General features: G+C 39.8%; 1 protein-coding gene across 8 annotated transcripts in view; it reads right to left on the bottom strand.

Annotated features, from left to right (window-relative positions):
• Nucleotides 1–14073, bottom strand: part of FOXP1 (forkhead box P1) — a 611760-nt gene that overhangs the window by 232996 nt on the left and 364691 nt on the right. For 7 of the 8 annotated variants that reach the window (XM_043886570.1, XM_043886571.1, XM_043886572.1 and 4 more), the window contains one exon: nucleotides 472–659. In XM_043886570.1, the coding sequence (XP_043742505.1) occupies nucleotides 472–648 (177 nt within the window). In that variant the 5' untranslated portion in view covers nucleotides 649–659. Of the gene's footprint in view, nucleotides 1–471; nucleotides 662–14073 lie in introns of all 8 variants that reach the window. The other variant, XM_043886573.1, reaches the window with a different exon arrangement.

Genomic DNA, 14073 nt, shown 5'->3' with positions numbered 1-14073 from the left:
TTTTGCTTGGGTATTTCTCCTTATTTCTACTCTCCTGTTTCAACTACTTTTCTCACTTGTAGCCCTTGTTTCTCCTGTATCCTTGACCCCTTATTTGTTTCCTTCTTCCTAAGGCCTAATAAGTCTACTTATTGTATTTTATCTTTGTTTACTCAAGCATTAGGAACCATCTCTCCAAAGATTCATGTTATTCCAAGTAGTTAAACTTTAGGCTGGCATATTAGGGGCTCCAAGGAAGTGGCCAGAGGTCCACCTGATCTCACTTTCAACAACCATTCCCCAAGACAGAGGGGCCTCCCAAGACTGAAATGACAAAAGCTTGAGAATTGGTGTCTTAAAGCCAATGGCGGGGGCCCTGGCGCACAAGTGGCTTAAAAGATACTGCATACAGTCAGACAGCCGGGTGAGTACCAGACGGTCCCGGTGGTCAAGTGTGCGGTGAAACAGTAGCCCGACCCGCGGGCCCAGTACCTGCTGCTGCTGCTGCACGTGGGCCAGGTCGGCCGTCCCCACGTCCACGGCCGGCGTCTCCCCGTTGGACCGCCCTTCCCGAAGACTGCCGCACTCTAGTAAGTGGTTGCCGCCGCTAGACCCATTCTGGATGGCTGAACCGTTACTTTTTGTCTCAGTCCCAGATTCTTGCATCATGACTCAAAAACCTGATTTGCAGGAGGGAGCCAGGGAGAAAGAAAAAAGCAGCTGTTAGCACAGTTGTTGTACATAAGGAGAAGGGCCCTGCCTCCAGTGCTGCCAAAATCTGTAAACAGTTGTCATTTTCTTTCACTCAACTTATCCCTTAGTAGTGGGCCAATAGTCTAGTTTCTGAAGATGGAACTGTTGGTCCAAATTCAAGTTTTAAAGGACCCACTGTATAGCACAGGGAACTCTACCAATCTTCTCTAACGGCTTCTATGGGAAAACAATCTGAACCAGAACAGACATATGTATGTGTACAAGTGAATCACTTTGCTATACACCTGAAACTAACACAGCATTGCAAAACAACTATACTCTAATATAAAATAGAAATTAATTAAAACCTTTAAAACAAAAGCAAATTCAACTTTTAGTAGTATTGTTCTATGTATGCTATCTTTTGCCTCAGAAAAAAAATAGACGTTGTCAGATGAACTTAGAATTTATGGTTAAATTCCTGTGATTATATCTGGATGTTTTGCTCAAAAACCAGTAAGTCATTTCATTCAGTGTATTAGGTGTAACATTTAATTTTCGTATGTATAGGCTCTGTATGATGTATTACACTCTTAGAGAAGTATTTTCCAAACGTAGTCTATCAGGAGATAACGCACCTTAGCAAGAGGCCCCCTGAGGTATTAATTCATGCTGAAAACCCTTACAGTCAAAACCCCAAAAGCGTTCTAAAGATTTGCACTCCCTGGAATCATTCAAATATTGGAACTTTTCAAAACTGGCCATTCCAGTAAGATAGGCTACTTTGCGAGAGGGAGGGGGGAGTCGCAACTTTTCAGAGGCTAAATAAATTGACTCTTGTCTTTGTCTTATGGTTAAAATTGTCCTGAGAAGTCCCATTCAAAGTTACGTGTTTCTCATGCTGAATTCCTAACATCTGGTCTGATTTAAGGTATGAAAGGTCTAGGCTCTCTTATGCTTATTTCGGAGAAAATGTTGCCTAGGCAGATTAAAAAAAAAAAGTTCTGAATTTGAAAGTGTAAAGTGCAAGTCACTCAGTCGTGTCTGACTCTTTGCGACCCCATGGACTATCCAAGTCCATGGAATTCTCCAGGCCAGAATACTGGAGTGGGTAGCCTCTCCCTTCTCCAGGGGATCTTCCCAACCCAAGGATCAAACCCAGGTCTCCTACATTGTAGGCAGATTCTTTACCAGCTGAGCCACAAGGGAAGCCCGAATTTGATAGTACTAAACATCAAAAATTTTTTAGAAGATATATATAAAGGATTGCATAAAGGAATATTATAGTAACCCCCCCCCCTTTATCCACAGGGGATACGTTCCAAGATCCCGAGTAGATGACCACTGAACCCAATATACACTGTGTTTTCTCCTACACATACATACCTAAGGTAAAGTTTAATTTCTAAGTAAGAGATTAACGGTGATAACTAACAATAAAAGAACAATTATAACAATATACTAGGGTGAAAGTTATATGAGTATGGTCTCTCTCAAAATATCTTGCTGGACATATTTAATGCCTTTTCCAGCTTACATAAGCACTTTTCTGACACTATGATCACAACTTCTGCTGTTCAAAGTACAAGAGCAAAACTAGTATGCCCTTCTATTTTCTTCATCACAAATTCATGGATAGAAGATTGGTTCTACACCACATGATTTTTTTCTTTCCTTACTGAGAACTTTCACTTTTTCACTTAAAGCACTTTACGGCTCCTGTTTGGCACATCCGAAGTACCAGCATCACTAGTCTTGCACGTACTTGAAAACGAGCCCTGCGATACATGGATACAACTGAGATGGCTACTGAATGAAAATGGGTGGGAAAGGCTGGGCAAAAGGATGATTCCAGTCCTGGGGAAGTAGGAGCAGGATGGCGAGATTCCATCTCACTGAGAAAGGTGTTGAATCTACAACTTAAGAATTGCTTGTTTCTGGAATTTTCCATTTAATATTTTCAGACTGAGGAAAACAAACCTCAGAGAGTGAAGCTGTGAATTGGGGGGCGGGGGGACTACTTAAGACAAATTCGGTCTGACGTCAGAGTTCTTAGCTATGTGTTTTCTTAAAGCTGAGGTAAAGGAAGGGCCAAACAACGAACATTTTCAGGTCATGCTCCAAGCTGAGGCCGGACACAAGCAATAATCACTAAAGGGAGATGGTGATTCAAACAACCAAGCTAGGGAATGCCCAAATAATTAAGACAACTGGGAAATACCAATCTTAGATAAAAGGGCATAAAACTTTTACACAAATTGATTCAAATCACGGATGACACATGTACACACAGTGTTACAGATTCCTGCCCCACAGATGAAATATGGGACAACACGCACATTTAAACACTCTATAAAAATCTTTATAGGAGGTTGTCTTCCTGTAAGACATTGGTTTAAGTCTGTTCTATACTCATACAAAAACAACTGGGAAAATTAAAAACACAAAAATCCATATCTTTTTTCCTTTCCGTGCATAGTATAATCCAATGTAATGACAAATTTCATAAACCCAGAAGACATATACACACGCACACACATTAAAGTTAATCCAATTCTGAACTGGATTAAGAATGGCATTTTTTGTTAACAGGTGGAAAACAAACTCAGACACAACAGCTGATTCACTCTTGTCTCTTTAGATCAGATATTTCAGTGATTATAGTCCTTTAAAAATTACATTCATATCTTACTGTCTGCAGAGTGAAGAATCTATCAAAAAAGAACTAAAACTTTAAGATGCAAGAACCAGGCAAAGCAAGTATCTAGTTCATCACCAAAAAAAAAACATCAAATTTCTGAAACATAGGTATTTTTTTGTCCCCCAACATTTAAGTTTCTCTCTCATAAACTTTCCCACATGTACAGAAGCTAAGAAAAAAAAGTGTTTAAGGAAATAGTCATTTTAGCACTGAGCAAGGAAACCCATTTAGGTTTTAGGGTATGTCACAAGCATATCTAAACAAAAAAGGAAAAAAAGGTTTTAAACCTTCCAGAAAGCCTGTCCATTTCAGGGGTTTCCCACTCCGCAAAGACAATTGTTTTTGTCTATACCTAAACTCTACACCTTCCTTCAGAATGGGACATATTTAGCCAAATAGCCCGTCCTCAGGAAGCAGCGCCACAGGTAAAATGCTGCTTTCAAGTCACATTGACCGTTGGGCTCCCAGATCTGAAGACAAGAGTCAGAGACTGACCCAGCTCCCTTTTCCTGGGTTTGACAACATCGCGGTGGGTGGAGTCAGAATAATATCCAACACACAATCTGATGAGAAGGTTTGCTCCATGCAGTTCCACAGAAGACTGCCAAGTCCTCCAGCACAAGTTTCGCAGGCATCAAGCCAAGCAGCTTGGCTTGGGGACCAGGTTTGTGAGAGTGCAGGCTTTGGGATCGAAATTGCATAAAGGATTATTTTGGTCCGAGGATGTCCTTAATTAGTCAAGTGCTAACAGTAGTATGTTGGTTGGAAGATTTAAATTTTGCTATAATCTCCCACACCAATCAGGAGAAAACAGGTTTTTTGAAAAGCACATGTGAAAAAATGAGGAGTGTCGATGTCTAAGAATGTTTCCAACAATATCTGGGCTGGCAGTTTTTTCTTTCTATGGAACGTTTCAAGCCATTTAATAAGGCTTTTCTATTCGTATCATATGCACAAACTACAAAGCCCTCTGATGTACTTTCAAACACAGAAGAATTCTATGAGGGAGAAAAGGCTATTCCCATTTTACAGATAAGAAAGCTAAACCTCAGCAAGTTAGGCAGACATGAACTTGTCCATTCCATAAAGGATGAGCAAATTTCCAATTTGCAAAGTGCTGCACTAGGTAGTGAATTAGGACATCTACACAAAGAAAACACAGTCAATACCCAAAAAGACAACGACGAAGGTGGCAGGCAGACAAGGAAAAAACATCTGAAGTACAAAGCTAAAGGTGTCAGCATGCCAGCCAACCACTGTACTTGAGTTTTTTCTACTGAATTTTACAATTTTAGACTCCTCTAAAGCAAGTCACAGGAGAGGTATCTCTGTTCTCTGGCTTAGAAGGCTGAACTCTCTTGGGTGCTTGTCACAAGAACCGAGTGTGTGTGACCTCCGCCTCCCTCTGGGACATCCTAGAACCAATGATCTGCTTTGCTCCATAGCAAACCGAAAACAAGAAGGGACAAACAATCATCCAAAGAGCCTAAACAGGAAAGGCATGGCACCTGAAGGGCACGGCCATGCCATACCTACCAACAAGTCCTTTCTCCAAAAACAAAAGCCAAACCTTCCTCCAGCCTTCTCTGAAGGAGCTGGGCGTGTTTAAATCACATATGATCCATTCAACATAACCGCACAAAAGCTGATGCTACCATCACACAGATGTCGGAAAGCTTACGAAAGCCAAAATGGCCTGCTTCTCATCTTACTTGGAAACATTACAGCGCTACTGATTTCAAAAGATCGATTTTTGTGCTGGAGGGACTTGTAGGAGGGATAAGAACTGAGTTTAGTGTGCTTATTTATTGTCGTTGCCAATAGAGCTGCTCTCTGGAAGTATTCTGGAAAATTCATAATGTCCAGGCCAATGTATTTATAGTAAATGAAAGCAATGCTTTCTTATTATGATTATTTCCTTGGTTACAGTGTTGATGCTGAAAATTTAAGGAAAATAAAACCCTTGTTATCATGCTTGTGAAAGATTTTAAGCTAACAAAAAGTTCAGTCTTGATTCCAGGGCAGTTAATTAAGGTTGACCAAGTCAGGCAGAAGTAAATTAACTTGGCTGATCAATTATTTATATGAAGCAGAATAAATGCCCTTAAAGAACTTGGTCTGTTCATGAAAGGATGTGTAAATTAAACTAAACATAGTTTTGTAAAATATATTTATATGTCTATGGGGAGAGGAGAAGAAAAGTTAACTGCAAGATCACTTTTTAGGAAAATGATTAAGAGTGATTACACGGTCCTTCTCCCACTCCATCCCCTCCTCCTCCCCCACCCCCCAAAATACCCTCTTTCTCATTGTTCATCCATGTGTGAGGACGAAGGAAAATGGTATGCACTTTGAAGAGACAAGAGAGGCTTTGAAGGAAAAAAAAAAAAAAAGGAAGGATGGAAAGGTGAAATGAAGGAAGTGATGCAGGGAAGGAGGACTAGGAGAACTCTACAAATGGAGAGACTATGTGAGTGTCTACACAAGCAGACCTCAGAGACACTGCAGGCTTGGTTCCAGACTGTGGCAGAAAAATGAATATCTTAATAAAGCAACTATCACAATAAAGCGAGCCACACACATTTTTTGGTTTCCCAGTGCATAGAAAAGTTCTGTTTCTACTCTATTGTAGTGTATTAAGTGTGCAACAGCATTGTGTCTGAAAAAAAGTATTCTGTTAATAAAAATACTTTAATTAAAAACCTTTATTGCTGAAAAATGCTACCCACCATCTGAACCTTCAACAAATTTTAATCTTTATTGCGACAGTCATATAAAAAAACCACTGATTACAGAGCACTCTAATAAGTATAGCAGTAATTTTAAAAATTTGAAATACAGTGAGAATGACGAATTTGTGATACCAAGACACAAAGTGAGTAAAATCTACTGGGAAAAAATGGGGCTGATAGACTTGTTGGATACAGGGTTGCCAAAACCCGCCAATTTATAAAAAGGAAAATGCAGTGTCTGTGGAGCACAATAAGGTGAAGTGCAATAAAAGGAGGGTATGTCTGTATTTTCCAAATCTCGATCATGTGGCTCTGACTCCATTATCAGTTAGACTCCACACAGGGTTTGTAGATGAGTTAAAAGAGACAGTGACAGCCAGCCTAGTTCTTCTTCGAAAGAAGTACACTTTAACATCCTCACGGTTGCAGCATGAAGATTCAAAAGCGTTAACAATCATTTCCACATGGTTCAGGAAAGAAAAAATCATACCTGTCTGTATTTAGAAATAAAACCAACACACACTTTCGGGTCTCGTTAGATAAATGACCTATTCCCTTTAAACGTGTGAAGGACTTACCTCGCCACACCATGGACACCAAGGAGTTTGACGGTGTGGCTGAGGGGAACTTACTCCCCATCGCAGTTCAGTGGAGTGACCTGGGGACTAACCCACCTGTTACTGTCACTTCCTCTCATTCAAGTCAGGAAATCAAACACCACAAGTATCTAGATGGAAGTTAGGGCCTCCATGTGGAAGAGGGGTCTACATTTCCCAGAGAGAGACACAAGCTTCCCAATCTTTCACCCTTTACCTGGAAAGATGCTACTGGGGCAGGTGGCAGTGAGGAGATATAGGGCCGGCGGAGCGGATTACTGGAAGCGGGTGAAGAACGGGCATGATGGAAGGGCCACAACTGGCTCCGAGCTACTTACTGAACGACTGTCTGCAAGTGGCAGTCTCACAGCATACTCTCAGAGATAAAAGAAGGGGAGGAGGGAGAACAGGAGAAACGGGCTGACCACAGCTGATGGTTTTCTCATCTGAGAGCACTTCCACAAACTGTCTTTGAACCCTTTAGACACACTTCTGTCCGTCCGCTGACCCCACCAGCAGCAGTCCCATTTCATGGAGCAACCGTCCTAGAGCCAAGTTAGGGTAGAGAAGTCAGAGTGCTAACTAGGCTGTGAAGGCACCATCTTCCAAAACCAAATTTTCATAATTATAACAGAAAGGCGTAAATTTTCTAATGCATGGCAGTTCAAAAAGTAATCAAGGGAATGAGCCGGAGGGCTATTTTAATGTATGCAAAGCTAGTGACCCACAGTAAATGGGAAGTAAGCCACAATGAATACAAAGTAATGCATACAGACTGAAGTCCTGGTCTGATGAGGGACGGCTAAAATTAACACCCAATTAATTTCCGAATTGACAAACAAATGAAACCCATAAATCTACTTTCTCATTAATTTTCTCGTGGTATAATTTAAAGCAGTAATATGAGGGCAAAAATTGAGCATTATCCATCATAAATATCAAAAAGATAGCACTGTAACACCATAAATTATGCATATTACCTGTTGTTAAAAATGATTTATGTATTATCAACTTTATCATGCACTGTACATGTCTACATCTATCTTTAAAAATCTGGAATTTCGTGTAATACTTAAGGAAGAAAAAGTTAAGGAGCAACAAGGTGGTCAAAAGCATCTTAAAAAAAAACAACTGGTGACTTATTTAGTCATATGGGAGCATCTAGGGTAAAACTGGAATCTTGATCGGTCTCAGGTTAGTATGGAGAGAATATTATGCAGTTGATGGGCTGGAAGGAGAAATAAATAAGCTCCGAGAACATCCCTCCTAGGAAGCACTGGCATTTGGGGACTAAAGGAGTTACTCCTCTCTCTGGCTTTCAAGAATGCAGGAAACACAGGGTTTGGTGTGAGAAAGGAATGGGTACAGGCAACAATACAGTGGATGCATCTAGAGAGCCAGAATCCCTAACAACAGGGATTCGGTGAAACAAGGAATTGAGGTCAGTTGCTGAGAAACTTGAGATGAAAATTCTGTTCACTGTTAATAGGAAATAATTCATAACAATAATACTATAAAATTTATAATAACAGTAATAATGTAGCTCTCTTAACCTTTATAGTGCAAAGGAGGGGGAAAAAAAGAAATAAGAACTAGTTTGTACTTATCAAACTAGAAGCACTTTTATTTATCAATTAAATGGAAGAAAAAGCATCCCGGTTAAAATGATTTCCTTCTGCACCTCTCCATCTCCATTTGTTTAATAAGAATTAAAAAGCACAAAATTCCTTTATCTCCAACTTGACTTTCAGACACGCCTTGCACATAATAGGAATCCAATATATAACTGCTGAATTTTTAACTAAATGATTACACAACAGAAAAATTCAAGTCCAACCTCTCAATCAAATGAGATCAAGAGTCACCACCTTTTATGTTGCCTCTTTTAAAATGTTCTGTTTCCTGTACTCAGGAATGACTAACTGTTTTGGAGTTCTAAAACTCAGAAAAGAACTTCAGCCATTAAATCATTTTAAGTCTTCACAGAAGTAAGACTGTCCCAGTTTGCTGAAAATATAATCAACCAATGAAAAACTTCACCAAAACCCATGGTGAACATGTAATATACATGAGGATAATTCAGAGGCCTGGAGATGGTAAATAACAGGATGTTTAATTTTCCCTGTAATTCATGACTCGGAAGAGAGTTAGTAGAATAAGGTTGAAATAAAATGATGGTCTTGACAACAACAACAGATTTCTCCTTTCTACCAGGTTTTCCCTGTGAAGACCTTTCAAGAAAAAGGCATTTCTGAACTTCAATTCCAGGGCAGCAAAACTTTTCAGGGCAACTATAGATGCCTCAGTCTTGTGACTTGTCATAACCAAACCTTCTGGAACACTGTACTCTTTATATTAAGAAGACATCAAGAAGGGCAGATAACAACATTCCAACCTCTTAAAAGTTACAGATCTCTAATTTATATTTCTAGTGGTTCAGTGACCACTGGTCTTTTTTCTGCTCTCTCCCAGTAGATGAGACTTTAGGTGCTATAATCATAGCAACTGTGAGCAAAGTAGAGAAGTGGGAAGCCGCTCCAGGAGACAGAAGTACAAAGGAGAATCCATACCCACTCCCTAGCATATTAATCCAGACAAGCTCAAATAATTAAACAGAGCAAAAAGGAGCCCTGCCAACTCAGGACTAGGCTGTTTGCTTTGCCACAAGGAAGCCTCTGAAGCTTAAGGTATGACGAGCCAGGTGTTCTGGGGAGCTTAATTAAAACGCGTTTTCATAGAACAAAACAGATTTTAAGTTTGAGAACTAACAAAGCCTACCAAACTTTAATCATTCGAACATTCAAATTGCCGCATTCTCAGAAAGAGTCTAATGGGATAAAGGGACCGACAACCAGGTCAGAATACATAGATTTTTCATTTCCATATTTTATATAGCTGAATATACACAGAGTCGGATACCTAAGAGCAATTAAAGACCAGCGTGTTTGATGACACACTTCACGCCTCTCCCATTTCCCCTGCAGCACTAGCCGCTCCGGTGGCCAAAGTGAACAGGAAGTTCACACCAATCAGGGCAGCTTTGTGAATGCAGGCCGTCAGAAGTCTGCTGCTTGCATCTCTCTGTTGTGTGAAATGGACAATTATTTAATTTTATCCTTCAAAAACTCCAGTATGCATGTATATCCTTCTCCTGCCAAAGTTACTCTCACAGAGAGATTAGCAGGCTTTTGCTGACATAAAAGACCACCATTTCTTGAAGGTCATGACCCCCTCAGCCTCCACCCTCAACCCAGTGAGAGTTGTATCCTTATAATTTACAGCAAACGCTAGCAGGCCCTGCCCAGTGTTGAAACACAAGGCAAAGTCAGAAACATCAACAAACAGTAATTTAAAAAACAAAAACAAAAGATGATGTGAGCTGAGTTTGCTCTATTGTTTGCAAAACAGGACAAAGGACAGGCTTCTGTTGTGGTTGCCAGTGTCCTAGAATCACACACACATACCACACACACACACACACCACAGACACCTCAAGCTGAATAAAGAGATGCAAGGTCTGCTTTACTTAACAAGAAATGATATCAGCATAAATGCATTTTAAAGTGAGGCAGGTAAGTTTAACAGAGAATCAAAATACTAGTTTTTAAAAATATTATCACTGATATTAGTTGTATGCTGTCCTCTCAGGATGTCTTTATTACAGGGAATTATTCAGAACATATTAAACTAAAAGTTAGTCTTCTCTTTTCAAACTTGTAGTATAGGCATCACAGAGGATCCATATGGAACCCAAGGACAACACACAACACATAAAAATACAAAATTCAAGGATTGTGCCTTTCAAAGGTGACTGCCTTGTTCATAGCACTAGACTTTTTCTCCTAGACCTTCTAAGTCCTTGTTTGTTCCACAAAGAGTTTTCTAGTCATCTGATGTTCTATTACTGAGCTAGTGGCCTTTCAGGAGAGCCCTCTCCCTTCTGAAAAAAGCAAACAACTGCATAGATATCATTACACTAAGGAAATCTCTTAGAAAAACCAAACAACTCGCTAATCTCTCCAGCCCCTTCATCCAAGCAAAAGATAAGAAAAGCAAACCTAAGTCTGTTTCAACCACATTCCAGGGACAAGTTCCCCTTTTCTTTCTTTATCAAAATTCTAGCATGTAAGTTGTTTTTTTTTTTTAAATGTGTGTGTGTTTTTAAAAACAGACCTTGCAGGATAAACTGCTGCTCACACCCGCAAACAAAGCAATATTTGTTTAATAACGGCTGCTACCATGGGTACAGTAAACAAGGGGCCCAGCATTTGTGTTTATGAACAAACACATCATCTTACAAGAGTAATTTAACATTAACCAGGTGGAATAATCAACAGATTTCATAGGTGACACCAGGGGCAGGAATAATGTAAACAGAGCTGGGGAGGAGAGAGGGGCCACTCTTTGGGAATCAAGGTCGAGGTAAATGCATTACAGAGTAAACAGCTGCAAAGAAGGCAAGATAAACAAACAGTCATTCTTCTGACATTTAGAGAGGCAGAAAGGTTGTATGTTACATAGATCAGCTGCTGACCACCATGAAATCAAACCAGTTGGAGACCAGGCCTGCTTGTTTGCACAATGCCATGTTTGCTTATAAACAACAATTTTCAGTTACCAACCTCGCATTACTCATCATCATCTAAGCCAGAGTGAATCAAGTGAAATCTGGTTAACTCTTTACTGGTGACATTATTTAGCAATCAAAAAAAAAAAAAAAAGCCTGACCCCCTTTAAGAAAAACAGGCTCCCCTGCTTCCCTGCCCCAAATGAAAAACAAGACGAACAAACAATTCAGTCAATGCCCTTTTATTTCCTCACTTTTAGATAAAAATAAAATATCTACATGGTTTAAACTACTATAGGCTGGATATGGTAAAATCTTTGAAAGACTGTGGTGTTCTCATGCTTGAGTAACCATGCATTCACTTCCTGGGCTCATCTTTTATCAATGAAATATATGAGTCAAACACTGACCTGGATCAGGAATATTTTACCTAGAAGGAAAACCCTGATGTTACTTTCTCCCCAAGTTTCTTGATCCAAGACATCCTTAAGCACACTGGATCCACAAAAAGATCTGTATCATTCTTAACCACCCAGCAAAAATCAAACTTCTGCCCTTTAAAAGACATTGGTTGATGTTACATACAAGTATGCAAGAGTTCATCTTGTCAGCATATCAAAGAAACCTTAAATCTTGGAAGCCAAGAGTGAATAAGCTTAATGTGTCCACTAACAAAGTATCACAAAGAAATGTTTTATGTTCAAAAATCTGTTTCATGTGTACTAACATGTTAAACAGCATGCTGTATATCAAAAGAAAGTTATCGCACTATATCGGAGATGCTATATTTAAGTAAACAATTTGCAATTATAACATGAATTTGGGAATCTATTTTACAGATACTTTAACATTAAACTAGTTAATTTCGATACTTGTGAATAACATCTCTCCATTACTTAAAAGTTATAAAGCAACGACACATTGAAAGACAGTTTGGTAATTTATCTACATCTTACATGTGAAAAAGAAAGTGAAGTCACTCAGTCATGTACGACTCTTTGAGACCCTATGGACTGTAGCCCACCAGGTTTCTCCTTGCCTGGGATTTTCTAGGCAAGAATACTGGAGTGGGTTGCCATTTCCTTCTCCAGGAGATCTTCCTGACCCAGGGATTGAACCCACGTCTCCCTCATTGTAGGCAGACGCTTTATCATCTGAGCCACAGGGAAGTCCATATCTTAAGTACATATCTTACATGTACAATCAGTTAATTAATTTTTAAAAACTCAGCATTATGTCAGTGCAAAGTACAGCAAAACACTGCTGGATATCCAAAGCAGAATTTGAAAATAAGAAAATGAAATTTAAAAAAACTAAAGACACACCTCAGAGGATTTTGGCAATTGCACTGGTAACGATCAGATTACTCAAATTTCTATCTCTGTCTGAAAATCTTAACAAAATTGTACTGGTCTTTCCTGGCCACCCCAATTCCTCACTCTCAATTCCACTACAAACCTCCTAACCTTCTCTAGCAGCTCTTGTTCTCGGTTCCTACTTCAATAACCTACTCTTTGTTCTGTGACACTCAAGTCACAAAGAAACAGCGGATTTTCTTTTGTGTTTTTGTTTTGTTGTATTGTGGTTTGCTTCCCAAGTCCATCTCTGCTGACTGTCTCCTATCCCCAAACCAACATAGCCCCTAAGGCCTCAACAGTGTCTGGAGAAGAAATTTCCAAGGAGGGTTCCGTGCCGTCAGAGGAGGGAATTTCTCAGGCTCATGAACCTGTTACCAACATATGGACACAGGGAAGGGACACGGACATGTCTCCTTTTTCTGTCCTAGCAAGCCTCTGGGGCTCGGGCCATTCCACTGCCCTAGAGAAGGAAACTCAGCCTTGCTCAACTCTGATGATGCAAGTCTGGCGGCTGAAACAACTAACGCAGAGACTCTTCCTGAAAAGCTTTGGGAACGGAACGTCCTCAAATTCCATGCTCACTGCTCTGTGCATGAGGCCGAGATAACTAGGAGACAGAGATGCCTAATCCTGTGTCCCAGCAAAACTCAAGGGACGAAAAAATGAAGAAGTAAAAGCATAATACTGTGTTCTTCCATCCCTAGTCCCCATCTTTAATGGAAAAAGCTGATTACTCATTATTCACACTTCTAATTTTGTCCAAGCCTTCTCTTGACCTTCATTTTTATTTCCTATTCCTGAAGTTTGGAAGAACTAGACTATTGGTCAAGGATTATAAATAGCATTTACAATCCTAAACGGTAACCCGAAGAGCTATAACTATTTCCCTTGGTAAAGGACAACACCAAATACATAGCCGTCACCCAAATGGAGGGAGACTCCTTTGAATTCCAGGATGATTCTACTGATTTCTTAGCATGGGTAGGACAGATAACATGCATTTTTCTTCTATCCCAATTGTGGTGTTACACTTATCCTAATACACCTTCAGCTTTACCTGCATGTGTCTATTAGGCTGGTGCAAAGTAATTGCAGTTTCGCACGGTTGAAATTTGCTACTTGACACTGGAATACATTCTTAAATAAATGTGGTTATATATAATTTTAATGTGCATTTCTCACTTTATGTTTTATGCTAATGGCATTACTTGCTGTTCGTTTTATATTATTTTAGATTAGGGAAATAATGTTAGACCAAAAAGCAAATTCAAGTGATTTTCTTATTCGAGTTCAAAATGGGTCATAAAGCAGCAGAGACAACTCGCAACATTAACAATGCATTTGGCCCAGGAACTGCTAACAAACATACAGTGCAGTGGTGGTTCAAGAAGTTTTGCAAAGGAGACGAGAGCCTTAGATGAGAAGCGCGGTGGCTGGCTACAGGAAG

The sequence above is a fragment of the Cervus elaphus genome, chromosome 24 (assembly GCF_910594005.1).
Source record: "Cervus elaphus chromosome 24, mCerEla1.1, whole genome shotgun sequence".
Lineage (NCBI taxonomy): Eukaryota > Metazoa > Chordata > Mammalia > Artiodactyla > Cervidae > Cervus > Cervus elaphus.
This window is presented reverse-complemented; position numbering and strand designations above follow the sequence as displayed.